Here is an 18,560-nt window from a genome sequence, read left to right as displayed (position 1 = left end):
TCTATCTATCTATCTATCTATCTATCTATACTATACACAATCTTATACTTGAAAGTTACCTTACACTGGATCCCTACATTTCTCAAAGTTTACTCTAAACTGAGTGATGCATATTAATATATTGACTTCTAACATGGAATATCAAAAAGTACAAAGTTTATCCTAAACTACCCAGAGGACAAATATACAACACTTGAAAATGAGAGACAGCGCCAAAGAAATACTGTAGATCAGTATATTGAATCCATCCATCTCTATAAGCCCAAGGAAAGCAGACTAATTTATGTTAGCAATAAAAGGGGCGACTTTAACATTCCTTTCCCATCCCCACAGGTTTCAGAGATCAGGCATTGGAGGTATATTGCCCTTGTAATTCAATGACATTACCTGAGCTGCATGAGCAAGTGAGAGTGGCCTGCAGACAAATGAGATCCGTATGGAGATGCTATACCTCACTGATACATATTTTCAACCTACTATGTAATAGTTCACTAAATAGAACCTTATCTTAAAGTCCTCCTTGCTTTTAGAGCACCTGTCATTTTAAGATTCAGTAGAGCTTGTTTTCTGTCTGGATTGACTTCAACTGTTCTGAGTAATCGACTGATCAATGGATGGTTTTGTGTTAGTTGGTTGTTGTGTTTTGCACTCTACAAAACAGGTGCCATTTGTGTCCCTCATACTAATATGTGTAGGAAATAACTAACCAAATAGCTTATGCCAAACTTTAGTTCATTACTATAGTAATTTTTCTTAGTACATCAAATAAAATCTACTTCATTTTATATGTACTGTATTCTGTATATACTCTCACTGAGGTCTTTATTCATTTTTTATAACTTTATTTATTACTTTGGTCGTAATAATGCCCGACGTGGTCTTCTGTTGTTGTAGCCCATTCAGCTTAAGGTTCGAAGTGTTGTGCATTCTGAGATGCGATTCTGCTCACTACAATTGTACAGAGTGGTTATCAGAGTTACCGTAGACTTTCTGTCAGCTCAAACTAGTCTGGCCAGGTTAGGCCTAAGTTACTCTCTCCCACAGAAAACACTGCTTCTGAACTGCCTGAAACACCTGGCTTGCAGTCCAGCTATTACTACTGTGACATAGCTACGTCACTATGTAACACATTTGCTTAATGCCCGACCGAGGGCTACTTCGGTGATGGTAAGGGGCGTTACATTTCCGACACATGCTCTAAGCGGCTGACCAGTCACAACAGACTAGGCCAGCTGATCAATCAGAGCCGACTGGGCTTTTTGTAAATTGGGGCTTTAAAGAGACAGGAACTAAAACAGAGCATTTCAGGCAGGGGGTGAAAAGAGGTGCAGCAGCAATGTACAGTCTGAGAAAAATAATGTGTTTTTTGAACATTAAAGCATGTAAACCTGTTCTAGTAAACCCCTAAAATAAAATTATGAACCTGTAAATGAACATAATATGGGCTCTTTAACTGAAAATCTTGACCCGTATCTGAATGACTTTATGCATTTTAAGAATCATCAGCCCTGAGTGGCCTGTGTATCTAAGCAAGTAAAGACGCTGACTACAACACCTAGAGTTGCAAGTTCGAATCCAGGGTGTGCTGAGTGACTCCAGTCAGGCTTCCTGAGCAACCAATTGGTCCGGTTGCACGTTGGGTTATTCTCCTCATGGTCGATATAATGTGGTTCTCGTTCTCTGTGGGGTGCGTGGTGAGCTGTGCATGGATGCCTCAGAGAATAGTGTAAAGCCTCTACACACGCTAGGTCTCTGCGGTAACACACTCAACAAGCCATGTGATAAGATGTGTGGATTGACGGTATCAGACGCAGAGGCAACTGAGATTCGTCCTCCACCACCCGGATTGAGTCACTATGCCACCACAAGGATTTAGAGCGCATTGGGAATTGGGCATTCCAAATTGGGGAGAAAAAAAAATCATCATCCTTTTTACCATGATTTTGTACAGTAAATGACTTATTATTGCCAAAAAAAAATAAAAAATTTAAATAACAATATTAAATTCTCTTTCAAAGAAACAAATTGAACACAAGGCTAATGTCAAATGAAACTGTAAACCTGTCAACCCTGTTGCTTTTCTGAAGGTATCAATATGTCCAAACATATAAAATGTATTAAAAATGTATTTAAATGTTCTTTAGCTTGCAATGGCAGAATGTATTAACACAAAACACATTTTATGTCTAATAACATTTTTAAAATCACTTTAGCAAACTGGATGAAGCACCTGTTTCATAGAATAGCCCAAAAAGAAACTGGTGGCTGGGGTTAATTCTCAGTGTCCCCAATATGCACTAAGAACTACACTGATTTTATAGTTGTATATTAGCTATGAACACAAAATCTGGCTTTCTCTGGTGTTTTGAATGGTGTCTGTGTAAGAGTTGTTGAAAGGCTGAATCCATTTCACTCTTCACTGGTACCTCCAGGTAGCTCTGAGTCACGCTTTCCTAAGCCTATTACATAAAGTACTTTACGTCTTTTTCTCAAAACAGAGAGATTAATACAGTTGGCCAATGCAGAGGTAAATCTCTCACACCCCATCTCACCCTCAATTGTGGATATAAACAAATTCACATCAAAATCTCGCTCGCACCAGCCCATGCTATTTTTGTTGACATGCCTCTTTCTTGGTCCCATGTCAAACTCACTATAGTATTATCGAATGGTGCTTTATCCTAAGGACATTTTTCAGCTTGGGCAAGTGCAATAAGGTGCTGCAGTATGCACTATAAATTGAAAATCAAACAGATAGCCAAAGTCATTAGCTGTGCTGATGCAGACAAGGGAATAGGGAGAGTTAATTAGTTCTCTCCTTTGGTGCCTACCGGGCTGGAATTCAGCTCATTGTTACTCTGTCTATGTCCAGATCAGAGGCACGGCAGAATAATCATGTTTACCTTGCCATCTTGTCACTTATACTCAGTAACAGCATTAATTACGCCCATCAATCACTCACTGTCTCTCCTTCCCTCCCTCCGTGACCTCTGCATGTTGCCACAGCTCTGAAAAAATGACTAGACACCTAATTATCCAATACAGGTGGACTGGGGAACGACTGATTAGAGCTCCTTGGGAATCATACCATGTTTGTGTGTCCAAAGCTTAGAGGATCTCAGGTAGGCGGGACTCTGAAGTATACTGTATGTCTGTTGCTTTAACTATGGGCATTTTTGGCTCTGTGGACTCAGAATATAAACTTCTTTAACCTCCTGAGACCCCACGTCCACATAGACATTACATTTGGCTTCACTAAACATTATGCCTAATTTATCTCTGAAGACAATAATATGCTGATCTCAGTTCAGAAGAATCTGGGCTGTTATTAAGGGGTTAAACTTTATGCACTGAGTCATGTGACAAAACAACAAGGCACTGATCTCAGCAGAGTTTGTCTTTGGGAGAAACGGCAACAAAACTACATCTGGTAAGAAACCTAATTAAGATTTTATTTTAAAATCTGTTTTAAGTCTCTAGTTTCATCCGATATGCCATTTAAAAAAATATAATCAATGTATCGTGAAACAGCATGCTATTAAACACAATATCCACATATTTGGACCATATTTTCCTTAAAAGATCCAATATTCATCAATGGATGCATCCATAAGATGGACAATGTTGATTTCAGAGGCTGTATATGGAGTTAGGATGAAAATAAGATGCATTTTAAACTGTTCTGAGACCAGTGCAAAAAGACAGCAGTCTGGAGGATAAGTCCTTGCCTAAATAGGGAGTAAGGGAACATATTATAGCTCTCTTACGCAGCCAATGCATTCACTCCTAACATCTGGTCAAAGTTCAGTTTCAGGCTGCAGATGATGTTTGGACCACTCAACATGTTTGGCAGACATGGGACAATGGTAATCAGTACATAGATTCAGAGGTTTACATGCAAAAATGTATTTTAACATGGTTGGCAGTGATTGGAGGATGCTGGACATTACATAAAATCTGAATTATTTATGCTAATTTCTGAACTAATGTCTCAAAACATGAATAACCAAAACTCCAGGAAACATAACAAACAATTTGAAAAGATATATAGACTTCTATAGCTTGGTATTATTTAAAATTTCACAACTTAGTCACACTGTATTTTTTTATTTATTTTTTTTGTATTATTATGTTTTATTATTATTTAAATTTATTAGGGGCTAGTATTAATAAATAAAAAAGGGACTGGAAAATGTACAGAGTTGTCACTCTTGCCTCTCAGGGGGTTAAAACACACACTCTCACTAGATGATAAAATTCATGAAACATTTTCACCACAATGTCATTCTCAACACAAATTAAATTATGTAATATATTAATGAGCAATATGTGGTGAAAAAGACATTTGGCAAACTTATATGTTTTGTTAAGGCTAATTTTAAAGCTTTCATTTTATGTATCCTAAATACACACAGTTAAATATTTTCACTTTTTCGACATTATTTGACAAAATGATAGCTTGTTTGGAATGTTGTACAATAAAAACATTCTGTTCAAGTGATATTTATTTTTCCTTGACAATATTCATCAGTATATTTCAAAATATTTTAATATTCATTTATTAAATATTAACATTTTTATATCACATTTGACAATTATTTAGATCATCATAGATAGTAATAATTCATATTTTTGCAACAAAATATTTGAGACTAGGACAAGGGTAAAATAATAAAATATATAAATAAATATAACATAGAAGACATTTAAGAAGTAGCAAAACTAATAATGTAAGAATGGCAAAATGCAAAAAAGGCAAAGTTTCCGAGAATGTTTTAAAGTGACCCCATTATAACAACTTGAAGAAACCCACATATCCAGCAGAGATTTTGATATGCGTCTACATTGACACCTGTGCCAATGCCAGCCAGAAATCCATTTGATTTAGATGTGTAAATGCTGACTCAGACTTGTCGCAGGATTTCAGTGTTCTGGAGGGTTATGGGATGTACAAAATGCTACAAATATGAATGTATTGTAGACCTTATACTCAAATGGATTAAGAAACTTAATTTTTAGAAATGTAATTGAATTTAATGTAATGAATTTCATTTAAGACAAAATGTTTTAGAATTCTGTTCATTTTAATTATGTTAAGAAATCAACCTGCAAAAATCCTTTTTTAGTGTGTTTTTATTATATAAAACACAAAAATGTACAGTAATTGATTCCCCCACACTATAGTTATTTTAAGACACATCTCTCTTAGTGCCTCTTTTTATGTTATCTTAATTTAACAGAAAATAATCTAATATCTTATTAAATAATAGTGTCTTATTATTTAGCTAAGTGCATAAAATGATGATAAAAGGTGATACATGATACATACATATGAAAATATTATGACAAAATTTAGCAAACACTTGTCTTTTAACTTAAAAGTAATTGTAATTTATTATCCTTTTCACCATAGCATTTTTAGTAGTTAAGACATAATATAGAGCAGACACAGACATTTTAATTATTTGCATATATGTATTTATTCATTTATGTTATTGTTTTAAATAATACAGGCTCTTAATATTATTGTATTAGTTTATTTTAACATTGTGTAATTTTGATATTTCCGTTTTTATTTCAATTCCCACTACAGAATAGGCTGTTTTATTTATTTTGCTTCTTTAATTTGTAACTTTGAACTTGAAATCCTGCATCTCTAAAAAATATTTATATATAAATGTTATATGTTCAATGTTAGAATTGTATTTTAATCAGAAGTTTAACACTAAGTTTGTAAAAAGCTGTCAATATGTTTATGCTCTCCATGATTTCTGATAGATTGTTTTATATAACTCCAAAATAAGCAGCTGGGCATTGGCGAGTCCTGCGGGCGCCCAGCCCACCCGTGTGTTGTTGGTTACTAAGCAACTTTTGCGCTCAACATAAGCTGCGTCATTTCCTGTGTATGGGGCACATAGGAGCGCGTTCAGTCGATCCCCTCCGACAGCAGAAGGCAAGACGATGACTGTCGAGCTCCGTGCTGTATTACTTTATTAATTTGCGCAGTAATGCAATTAATAACTTCGCGAACTGTTGGATGCTGCGTCTTTGGAATACGCCAAAACACTTCCCATGGAACTAAAGCGCGTTTCAACTTTCTGCTCCATTCACTTGTGCGAATTTGATATTGCCAAAAAGATAACAACTTTGTGTTGTGTATAGTTTGGGTGCCATCGATTGAAACGCCGGACGAGGGGATTTAAGCAGCACTTGAAACCCGATGTTACGCGTTAAAAACTATCAATGCGTTTGATAATGTGGGTTTTTAAGGTTTTGATTTCTGGGATAAGATCTTGAATTCCCTCTTAAGGGATCCACCGTTGGCGACGGAGATACTGGAGAAGCCACACTGGCCACTTGACCCATTTTCACGAAAACAAATCGCACCCGGAGCTTGCAGCTTCTGTCGGGTGCACTACTTTTCCGTGTGCTTGAGGACTTCATTGCCAGAAATGATCCGTGCGTAAACAGTGTATTTATTGAAATTCAAAGCATTTTGTGCATCATTGTATCCTGCCATATATGTATGTGTTTATAGGGTCACTGTGTTGCCATACGTTTGGTTTGGTAATAATGACAACCATCAAGGAATTGCAGTGCCATCCGCCAAGTCACAGGCTCATGTAGTCTTGGCACCGGTGGTACCGCAATGCTCGCCGTGACTCTCCGCTTCAGCGTGGCTCTGTGATCCAGGCAAACGAGCGAGAGGATGAACACAGACCTGGAGCGCCTGTCGCTGAACTCCTCCACGGGTATCTCCGTGGCGTCCAGTGCGCGTTCACTGTCCGCCAACGTGAAGAAGCTGCACAACGCGCTAAACCTGCTGCTCAACGACTGCGAGAGAGAGCAGTTCATCCACTGCCTCAACGTGTATAACTCGAAGCGCAATGTCTACGATCTGGTCCAGACGCTTAAAGTCATCCTCAACGTTCCGAGCAAGCGTCAGCTTCTGCCCATGTTGCGGCTGGTTATCCCGCGCTCGGATCAGCTGCTGTTCGATCAGTACACCTCAGAGGGGCTGTACTTAAAATCCGACACCCTTACGCGAAATGGTGACCCGGACGGTGCCAACGAAACTGCTTATTCGAGTCCGAAGCACGGGGCTCATTTCTTGGGCCACTCCGCGTCGCAAGCCGCTCTACGCGGTTCCCCTGACAATATCAGCACGAGCAGCGATGGGACAGCGTCTCTTGTTCCTCTACTAGGCAGGAATTTCTTACCTGAGCCCCCAGGAGAGATCCGACAGGTAACCCTCAAGCGTCACAAGAGCAACGAGGGCTTGGGATTTAGCATCCGCGGAGGCTCTGAACATGGAGTTGGGATATATGTGTCACTGGTGGAACCGGGTTCACTGGCTGAAAAAGAAGGTTTGAGAATTGGAGACCAGATATTGAAAGTTAATGACAAAGTGTTCGACCGCGTCACGCACGCTGAGGCAGTTAAGGTAAATTGAGCGTTATTTTATTTTATTAAAAGTTTTGCGTTGGAACTTCATTTTATTATTATTATTATTTAAAATATATTAATCAATTAATTACTGACTGAAGTTTTTTTTTTTACTTCTTTGTGTCTTATGGAAGTGTTATTAAATATCTTATTTTTTAAATAGTAATATCATTATCAACCAATTTAATTATTATTATATATATATTTTTTTTACTTATGTAGATTAGATTATATATTTTAAATGTACTGCTATTATTATTGGATTTTAAATGAATCTAAAAATTATTAAATTATTTTATTGTGTTGTATGTATGAGGTTACCTGTCTTAGAAAGGTGTAATTACCTACTGTAACTTTAATTCATTTAAAAAAATAAAATAATACTGTAAAGTTAAAATAATTAATCACACATTTGCAAGTTAAGTAACCTCACACATACAAAAAAAAAAAATAAATAAAAAATAAAACAATTAAGTGACTTTTTAATTTATAAAAATCATATAATAGGCCTAATAATAAATTAACTATTGAATTAATTTATTTGGTAATTTTTGTGTTATATTGTGTCTTAAATGGTGTTATTAATTATAATAAAAATATTTTTTGTATATTTTATTAATTATAAACATATTTATTTATTAAGCTCTTGATGTTGGTATCATACAAGTGCAGAGACGGGTTTCCTGTCATTTCTTACCTCTGTTAGACAACAAACTGTATGCACGCGCCTGGCCGCCGATGTTAGAATCGTATTTAGATCACGCAGTCATTTGACCACAGAGGAACCGAAGGTAGACCGCCCTCCTTCTCCTTTATTGAATATAAATGCGAAACAAGTAGCTGAAATGTCCCTGGAAGCACCCGAGTGATAAATGCACACATTTATTGAGGTGAGTTTGCCAGTGACGTTGGTGCAAATGTCGATTTTATTGACTAGTGTGTATGTTCGCTACAGTTAAATGACTGCCGGTTTCATCGATAGTACTTGCTGTCACGAGGAAGTTTCTATGCTCGCTCAATTTTCCAATGCGGGAAGAGTTCCTCCAGGTCTATCTGACTTAGTTGTAATTCAGAAGAAGAGCAGACTCTACCTAGACCTATACATATTAACTACGGTAGAACAATTATCATAATTGGAAGAAAACTGTAGCCTCTGAAGTATTGCTATGAAGGTAAGAGGAACTGTCCGTGGTGCTGAAATCATCTATTCAATATGGAGTGCGTTCTGTTTTGTGCATTCTCTATAAAAGTCTTCACCAATAATCTTTTTAAGTTCACATACAGTACTACAGACATCCTTGTTGATCCACCACAGAGATTAAAAAAAAATCAAACACTAAAGGATCTTTAGAAAAGGATGTAAAGGTTAAGGCATATGTGGAAATAAATCATGACTAGCTGGGTTGTCATTAACTATTTACACGCAACTCTTCACTTGATTACAGTATAAAAGACAATGGTAATAATTATAAGGTCAAAATGTATTTATTATGGGAATATTCCATGTTCAATACAAGTTAAGCTCAATTGACAGCATTTGTGGCATCATATTGATAACCACAAAAATAATTTAGAATCATCCAGCCTTTATTTAAAAAAATACAGTGCTGCATAGTTACAGTGAGACACTTACAATGGAAATGAATGGTGCCACATTTGGAGGGGTTAAAAGGCAGAATTGTAAAACTTATAATTTTATAAAAGCACTTAAATGAATTCTTCTCTTAAAACTCAAATATTATTTGAGCTGTAAATGAATATTTTTTATAGTTGTTTTAGGGTTTTAGGATTTTTTGACATCACATCGTCATGGCAATGAAGTTGTAAAATTGGCTTTAACTTTACACAGAAAAGGTTAGTGAGTGATTTTATCACACTAAAATCATGTTAACACTCATAATGCTGACGTCTTGTGGCTATACTTTTGAAGCAGTTTAACGTTTACAGATTGGCCAATTTACTTCAGTTGTAAGTGCCTCACTGGAACACAGCTTTTTGCTGCTTTCAAAGAAAAGGTGGGGCAAGTCCAAATACATTTTTGTGGTAATCAGTAGGATGCCATAAATGCTGTCTATTGAGCTGTACTTTTATTGAACCCAGAATATTACATTAACCTCATTCGACCTGGCAAACACATGCTTGGAGGTTGTATTTTGGTTTTACTATATGCAATGCATAATTTTAATTAATTTAAACCAACTGATCTCAGTTCAGTAGGTTCTGAGCTGTCAGCAAAGGGTTAAACTTTCGACATATGGAGTTATGTGACAAAACAACATAGCGCAGATCACAGCAGAGATTGTCTATGGGAGAAACGGCAAAAAAATGACATCTGGTATGAAACCTAAATAGGTTTTACATTGAAACCTGTTTGAGTCAAAAGAATAGTCTCTTGTATCATCCGATATGCCATTTTTAGAATTTGAGCGATTAACTGTGAAATGCCATGCTGCATAAACACAATGTACACTCATGTGTACTTTAGTGCATTATTTCTTTAGAAATCCAATATTTACTGAGCATTATCACATTGAGAGTCAATGGGTTCAACAAAAAGCTGAAAACTTTTGCTTTCAGAGGTTTTCTTCAGAGTTAGGTTGAAAATAAGGTGCATTTCAAACTGTTCTGAGACCAGTGCAGACAGACAATATACTGGAGGTTAAGTCATACACTAAATAGGGAGCAAGGGAGGAAGGGAACATCCTATAGCTTCCCAGCTAAGTGCATTCACTCCTAAAATCCTGCAGATCATGTTTGGACCACTCAACATGTTTGGCAGACATGGAACAATTATTATCAGTACATAGATTCAGAATTTAGATTATAACATTATATTTTAACATGGTTTACAGTGATTGGATGATGCTAGCCATTACTTTCATTTGTAATGTCTGTAATGTCTCAAAAACATGAACAACCAGCACTCCTGGAACATAATAAACTTTTAAATTGGATTAAAAAAAACTTTCTATAGCTTGGTATTATTTTAAATTTCACAACTTAGTCCTGCTGTCCACATGTGTTGCCATCAATTTTAAGGAAAACTATTTTTTCTAGATTTTATTTCTTTGCATGTTGATTACATTTACATTTATGCATTTGGCACACGCTTTTTATCCAAAGCGACTTACAGTGCACTTATTACAAGGACAATCCCCCTGGAGCAACCTGGAGTTAAGTGCCTTGCTCAAGGACACAATGGTGGTGGCAGTGGGGATCGAACCGACAACCTTCTGCTTACCAGTCCAGTGCTTTAGCCCACTAAGCCACCACCACTCCATACATTATTAGGTGCTACTAGTTATAAATCAAAATGGTAAATGGAAAATGTGACACTCAGGTCTCAGGAGAATAAAGTACTGGTGTATAACTAGAAACTATACTCCATTCAGTTGACATTGACCTCTCACTGTCTCGTTGATGCTTGTTTGAAACTGTCGCAAGGAAGGAACTAACACTTCTCAATTCCCTTGATTACTCATATCTCTATAGAGCTGTGTGCCAAGAGAAAATTAACATTAACAGTTTGCCACCTTTCGATGTCATTCTTTCACTCCTTCGCTTAGGGAAAATTGGCACAGTGAGCGGCAGTGTATAAATTCCTGCCACCCTGCCGTTTTTAAACAGACGCTGACAGAGGGGTGGAGGCTTCATCCTCCCAGTTAATCATATTGATCTGCATGAGTAAATAGATGGGCCTCTACCCTGGGCTGAAAATGACCTTCCATTTGTTTTGATGCTTTTGTTCTAATGTACTGCAGACATGGGTAAAAAGGCAGAAGAAGTGTCAATGCAGAGAGGAAGGAGAGTGACAAGTATGAATCTCTCTGAGTGTCTACAATATGTACTGTATCTGTCTGTTATATGGTGCTTTTGCTAGATGCAGAATGCAGCTAAATTTAGCACAGTATACCTTCGGTAAGCACCTCCATGCTCCCTGAATGCTGAAGCAGACATAGAGTTATATCTAGATTTTTCTAACAGAAGGACGGACATCTGTTTCAGTTCGGGACAATGCACATTTGCAACAGGCTCTGCTGACATTTGTGGTGTGTAAATGACCCCTGAACATTAGCTGTTTTGTTCTCCTTTGTCTTCTTGTGTTAGTTTTGCGTTTCTTTATATTTTAGAAATAAGCACCAACGTAAGAAACTTTTCTATGTCTGTTGAGACAACATTAAGTGCTCCAACAGATTCATGTAAAATTGGAAACAAGACTGTCAGCAAAGCTCATGGTAAAAGTAGACAATGTACACACTGACAACAAAGCACTGCATGCTGTATCACATTCACAGCCAATCAGAACAATTATATGCTTAATTTACAGTTATGTGGAGTGGCATTTTAGACCAATGAGATTTCACAGTGGGTGAGGGAGCAATGGAAACCCAGTGACAGAAATAGAAACCCAGTGACAGAAAACCTTCTGTCAGTCATCATTTGTTGCAGTCACAGCTGGGTTAGACAGACAATAATTTTACATGGAAGAGATAGATTTATTGTTTCATTATCATTTTGTGTCTAGTTAGGACACAAATATAACAATTCTTGAACCAGCAGATGAAGTGCTATCCATCATTCAGTCATTCAGTTACATAATGGATTTGGCTTATGGTGAGAGGGCAAAGGAAGAATCAATCCAGTAGGTTGTGACAGATGGGCTGACATCACTGTTTGTACTCTGTCTTTGCTTCATTGTCTTCTTATCTTTCATTAACTCAGATTTTTACCTGTTTGGTTGTCCAGATAGCTGTGTGGTGGGCTGACTGTCTCTCTCTCTCTCTCTCTCTCTCTCTCTCTCTCTCTCTGGTTTGCATTTCTAGAGTTCAAATCAAATCAAATCAAATCACTTTATTGTCACACTACCATGTACACAAGTGCAACAGTAGGTGAAATTCTTGTGTGCAGTTCCGAGCAACATAGCAGTCATGACAGTGACGAGACATATACCAATTACAGTAAACAACATACTTACACAAAACAATTTACAAATCAAATGTACACATACTTACACAACACAATAATTATATACAATGTACAGTAAACAATACACACAATATACAATACACAATATACAATACAATAAGGAGTATATGATATATATATATATATATATATATATATATATATATATATATATATATATATATATATATGAAGTAGTATATTGAGGAGAATATGTTGACAGTCCAGTGTGAGATTATAGATTAATAAAGTGCAGTGCTAATTATTGATCGTGATAGATCAAGTGTTCAACAGTCTGACTGCTTGGGGAATGAAGCTGTCATGTAGTCGGCTGGTGCGGGTCCTGATGCTGCGATACCGCCTGCCTGATGGTAGCAGTGAAAGCAGCCCATGACTCGGGTGGCTGGAGTTTCTGATGATCCTCCGAGCTTTTTTCACACACCGCCTAGTGTACATGTCCTGGAGGGAGGGAAGCTCACCTCCGATGATGTTCCTGGCAGTTCGCACCACCCTTTGCAGGGCTTTGCAGTTGTTAGCGGTGATATTGCCGTACCAGGCAGTGATGCAGCCAGTCAGGATGCTCTCTACAGTACTGGTGTAGAACCGTGTGAGGATGTGGCGGTTCATTCCAAACTTCCTCAGCCGTCTCAGGAAGAAGAGGCGCTGGTGAGCCTTCTTCACAACTGCCTCAGTGTGGACGGACCATGTGAGTTCTTCAGTGATGTGGACACAGAGGAACTTGAAACTGCTGACTCTCTCTACCGGTGCTCCATTGATGGTGATGGGGCTGTGTACTCTGTCTTTCTTCCTGAAGTCCACAACAAGCTCCTTGGTTTTACTGACGTTGAGGGAGAGGTTGTGCTCCTGACACAGCGTGTCAGAGTGTGCACCTCCTCTCTGTAGGCTCTTTCATCATTGTCAGTGATCAGACCTACCACCGTCGTATCGTCAGCAAACTTAATGATGGCATTGGAGCTATGTGTTGCCACACAGTCATGCGTGTATAGGGAATACAGTAGGGGGCTGAGAACACAGTCCTGCAGGGCTCCAGTGTTGAGGGTCAGTGATGAGGAGATGTTGCTGCCCATTCTAACCACCTGACGTCTGCCTGACAGGAAATTCAGGATCCAGCTGCACAGCGAGCCGTTTAAGCACAGAGCCCGGAGTTTCTCATCAAGCTTGGAGGGCACTATGGTGTTGAATGCTGAGCTGTAGTCTACAAACAGCATTCTCACATATGTGTTCCTTTTTTCCAGATGGGAGAGAGCAGTGTGTAGTGTAGATGCAATGGCATCATCAGTGGAGTGGTTGTTGCGGTAGGCAAACTGCAATGGGTCCAAAGAGGGGGGCAGAACAGAGCAGATGTAATCTCTGATTAACCTTTCAAAGCATTTGCTGATGATGGGGGTCAGAGCAACAGGACGCCACTCATTTAAGCAAGTGATTGTGGCTTGCTTCGGTACAGGCACAATGGTTAATGTTTTGAAGCATGTGGGGACTACAGACAGGGAGAGGGACAGATTGAAAATGTCCGTAAAAACACCAGCCAGTTGATTCGCGCACGCTCTGATGACGCGGCCCGGAATGCCGTCTGGGCCCGCGGCTTTACGGATGTTCACCCGTCGGAAGGATCGGGTTACATCCACAACAGAGACGGAGAGTGAATCAACCTCTGTAGCGTCAGCAGCGAGTGCTCTCTCCGCGAGGGCGGTGTTATTGTCCTCAAAACAAGCATAAAATGTATTAAGTTCGTCCGGGAGAGATGCAGCGGTGTTCACAGCGGAGTCTTTATTCCGTTTGTAGTCCGTGATGGTATTAATTCCCTGCCACATGCTTCTAGAGTCAGTGGTGTTGAACTGACCTTCAAGTTTGTGCCTGTACTGGCTTTTGGCTTCACTGATGGTGTTACGGAGGGCATAACTGGCTTGTTTACGCTCCTCCGTGTTAGAAGAATTAAAAGCGGAGGACCGCGCATTGAGTGCCGCACGAACGTCGCCGTTAACCCATGGTTTCTGGTTGGGGTATATCCGTATTGTTTTGGTCGGAACAACATCCTCTACGCACTTCCTGATGAAACACGTTACGCTGTCAGCGTAAACCTCGATGTCGTCATCAGAGGCGGACCGGAACATCTCCCAGTCCGCGTGATCAAAACAGTCTTGTAGCGCAGAGTCTGATTGGTCGGACCAGCACTGGATCGTTCTGAGGGTGGGTGCTTCCCGTTTCAGGTTCTGCTTGTAAGCGGGCAAAAGCAGAACGGAAGAGTGGTCCGATTTGCCAAATGGGGGGCGGGGGAGGGATTTGTAGCCATCCCGGAAAGGAGAGTAACAATGATCTAAAACCCGGTCCCCTCGTGTGTTGAACTTTTTGTGTTGGTGGTATTTTGGAGCGATTGTTTTGAAGTTGGCTTTGTTAAAGTCCCCGGTAACAATGAACGCAGCCTCAGGGTGCGCGGTTTCCTGCTCACTTATACTCCCATACAGTTCCCTGAGTGCCCGGTCTGTGTCGGCTTGTGGGGGGATGTACACACCTGTGATGATGACCGCTGTGAATTCCATCGGCAGCCAGAATGGTCGACACAGAAGCATGAGATATTCCAGATCAGGAGAGCAGAAAGACTTGATGAAATGTACGTTCCTCTGATCACACCATGATTTGTTGATCATAAAACATACACCACCCCCTCTGCTTTTACCAGAGAGGTCTTTCGCTCTGTCCGCTCGGTGCACGGAAAAGCCTGTGATTTCGATGGCCGTGTCTGGAATCTCCGCAGCCAGCCAGGTTTCTGTAAGGCAGATAACACAGCAATCTCTCGTCTCTCGTTGGAAAGAGATCCGCGCTCTCAGCTCGCAGAGCTTGTTGTCCAGAGACTGAACATTTGCCAGTAGTATACTGGGTAGCGGGGGTCGATTTGCACGACGTCTTACTCTGATGAGAACGGCGGCTCGTTTTCCTCTTTTCCTTCTGCGTTTCCGCGGCCGGGCAGCCCAGACAAAGGGCTCCGCCGGCGTGTTTGTAAACAGCGGGTCGGCATTAAGGAATTTGAAGTCCGGTTTTCGATGTGAAATTGTAGAACCAATGTCCAAAAGTGTTTGGCTGTCGTAAACAATAAGGCAGACAACATCCAAGACAAAAAAAACAAAGAACTGTAAACAAAACAAACAATAAACCGCAGTGTTGTAACGGAGCTCGCAACGCAGCAGCCATACTCGGCGCCATCTTGAGTCCAGTTGGTGCTGAGATGAGGATAGATTATACATGCTATAGGTGACCCATGTGCATTATCTTTGTGGGCTGTACTGAATGCATGTGATGCCCTTTGGTGTCTCGTGGTTGGTTGGCTTGTCTGCACGGCCCCCAAACTTTGCTCTGCTTGCAGAGCAACACTGATATATGGCAATGCCTTTCAGGAATTTCCTCATCTCCTGCTTAAAACATGACCAAACAGAAGACACTATGGCTCTGTTCCAAATCCTGGCTACACATTTACATTTATGCATTTGGCAGATGCTTTTATCCAAAGCGACTTACAGTGCACTTATTTCAGGGAGCAATCTGGAGTTAAGTGCCTTGCTCAAGGACACAATGGTGGTGGCAGTGGGGATTGAACCAGCGACTTTCTGATTACCAGTTATGTGCTTTAGCCCACTACGCCACCAATACTCCACCACTGCGGTTAGGCTACACAGCTGCCTAACCACATAAGTGACTGATTTGGCATGCTCTATATCAGCAACTCACACAAATAGTGATCCTCATGCAAAGCGCACAGGAGATTAAACTCTCAATAGAATAGGCATTTAGCTAAGCTAAGAACGTGAAACTCTAAATAAGCACAATATTCATAGCACACAAAAATATTTGTAACTATATTAAGCTAAATTGAATATGCACCGATTTATTGTGTAGAGCGGAGGAGGGCGGGGCTGAGCTGGAAAAATTCACGCCCGGTCCGCAATCAGCCTGATGGGGAGCGCGAGGGATAAAGGCGGCCGGTGACGACGCATCGAAAGAGAATGACATGGAGCTGCACTGTGTTTATGTTTGTGTGTTTTTCATTCAGTTTATTATTAAAACTATTATTTATATTGCCAAGCCGGTTCTCGCCCCCTCCTTGCAGATTAACCACTGTACAATCAGATACTAATATTTATCGGGCAATTATCGGGCAATTGAGGGTTTATTTACAGTATAATTAATTATGTAAACGTATTTCATTTTGATAAGGTTCGATTGTATCATTCTGACATGCTATTCTGCTCACCACAGTTGTACAGGGTGGTTATCTGAGTTGCCATAGCCTTTCTGTCAGATCGAACCAGTCTGGCCATTCTCTGTTGAACTCTCTCATCAACAAGGCATTTCTGTCCACAGAACTGCCGCTCACTGGATGTTTTTTGTTTTTGGCACCATTCTGAGTAAACTCTAGAGACTGCTGTGTGTGAAAATCCCAGGAGATCAGCAGTTACAGAAATACTCAAATGATCCCATATGTTACCAACAATCATGCCATGGTCGAAACCATTCTGATGGTTGACGCGAACATTAACTGAATCACCATGCATTGCACCTCTGCCACACGATTGGCTGATTAGATAATTGCATGAATAAGTAGGTGTACAGGTGTTCCTAATAAAGTGCTCAGTGAGTGTGTGTGTGTGTGTATATATATATGTGTGTTTGTGCGTTAATGTTAATTTATAAAAAATACTTTTGCTTATTGCTCTTTCATTATTTTATTGCATTAACCAGTGTTAATGTATACAACATTTAATGTAAAAATGTATATGTAGTAACTAACATTAGTTAGGATTAATAAATCCTGAAAAGTATATTAACAATTAACTAATTTTAACTAATACAACTTTATTCTAAAGTGTTACCTTTGATAGTTTTTTTTTTTTTAAATGAGCTTGTTGCAAGACATTCTAATATTACCCACCTGCAATTCCATAGAATGTTCAGAATATGGCCAAAACAAGGAATTTAAGAAGGCAGAATAATTATGCCTACCTTTTGGAACAGTTTTCATACTTAGAGTGTGTCTATGATGCCTATAAATGTTTCCTACATAGGCAGCTCACTAGGATTTGGAACAGAGCATACTGTAAATGTCTCCCTTTTCCCTTCATCTTTCCTTCCCTTCATCACAATCATTTATTTTACGAATGCAGAGTACCTGTTAGATGTTGTTGGGGAGATTGAATTTTAATGCTTTTGTGTCTCTCATGCAGAAGCACTGCTAGACAGAAACATAGACCATTTATTTGACAGATCGCTTTGGCCCTTTGGCTCAAACTTGGAGGAGGTTAAATCCTTCTAGCCTTTGTTGTCCTGACAGTGAAATATGATTAAGAGAGAAGTGTTTACCAGCTAAGGCAAGCAAGATTAAGGCAAATGCTGCTGTTCAATTGCAGTCAGAGCCAGGAGAGAAGATTCATCAATAGGTCAAGCCTATAAGCGTACCTGTCCACAGCAGTGAGTGGAGCTGAGTAGGCATTTTTTTCATTTATTCGATGGGTGGGCCTGGGTAGCTCTGCAAGCAAAGAAGCTGACTACCACCCTTGGAGTTGCGAATTTGAATTCAGGGTGTGCTGAGTGACTCTAGCCAGGCTTCCAAAGCAACCAAATGCCCCATTGCTACCTTGGGTTACCTTCCACGTGGTCGCTATGAGATACACTTGCTACGTCTCTGCAGTGACACACTCAGCAATCCTTGAGGAATTACAGCACATTGGCCTGCTCACATGATCTCTTGTTTATTACATATGTTTAGGGCAGGTGACTGACCATCCTTTGTATTCTTCATCTTGATTTAGCTTCACCATAAAACAGAGAACATACACTCTGATAGACCTCATCAATTTAAGGTAGGGCAGGATTTATGCCTGGCCATTACACCCTGTTGGGTACCTGTTGATATATTGCTGACCATGTATCATTGGACCATATTTCTGTGACTTCAGGACCTCCTCTCTTTGTGATATACTGATCCCAGATCTGTCAGTTTTGTGTTTTACAAATAACTGTGATAAATCATACTAAGGTGACTTTGGTTTAATGGTTTTAAGGATTGGGGTTTGCTATCACACTGGTTGTAAGTATTATCCCTGGCGATGGGTGACCCAAGGCATGTTAGAACACATTTG

At 39.6% G+C, this 18,560-nt stretch overlaps 1 protein-coding gene across 4 annotated transcripts in view; it reads left to right on the top strand.

The window, feature by feature from the left end:
• Window positions 1–3,029: 3,029 nt before the first annotated feature.
• The window catches only part of whrna (whirlin a), a 156,354-nt gene continuing 140,823 nt past the window's right edge, over window positions 3,030–18,560 (top strand). Inside the window, exon 1 of one of the 4 annotated variants that reach the window (XM_052103941.1) lies at window positions 3,030–3,122. In XM_052103941.1, the coding sequence (XP_051959901.1) occupies window positions 3,090–3,122 (33 nt within the window). In that variant the 5' untranslated portion in view covers window positions 3,030–3,089. Of the gene's footprint in view, window positions 3,123–6,631; window positions 7,445–8,232; window positions 8,337–18,560 lie in introns of those variants that run through there. The other 3 variants (XM_052103940.1, XM_052103945.1, XM_052103944.1) reach the window with 3 other exon arrangements.

This window comes from Xyrauchen texanus, chromosome 34 (genome assembly GCF_025860055.1).
Source record: "Xyrauchen texanus isolate HMW12.3.18 chromosome 34, RBS_HiC_50CHRs, whole genome shotgun sequence".
NCBI lineage: Eukaryota > Metazoa > Chordata > Actinopteri > Cypriniformes > Catostomidae > Xyrauchen > Xyrauchen texanus.
This window is presented reverse-complemented; position numbering and strand designations above follow the sequence as displayed.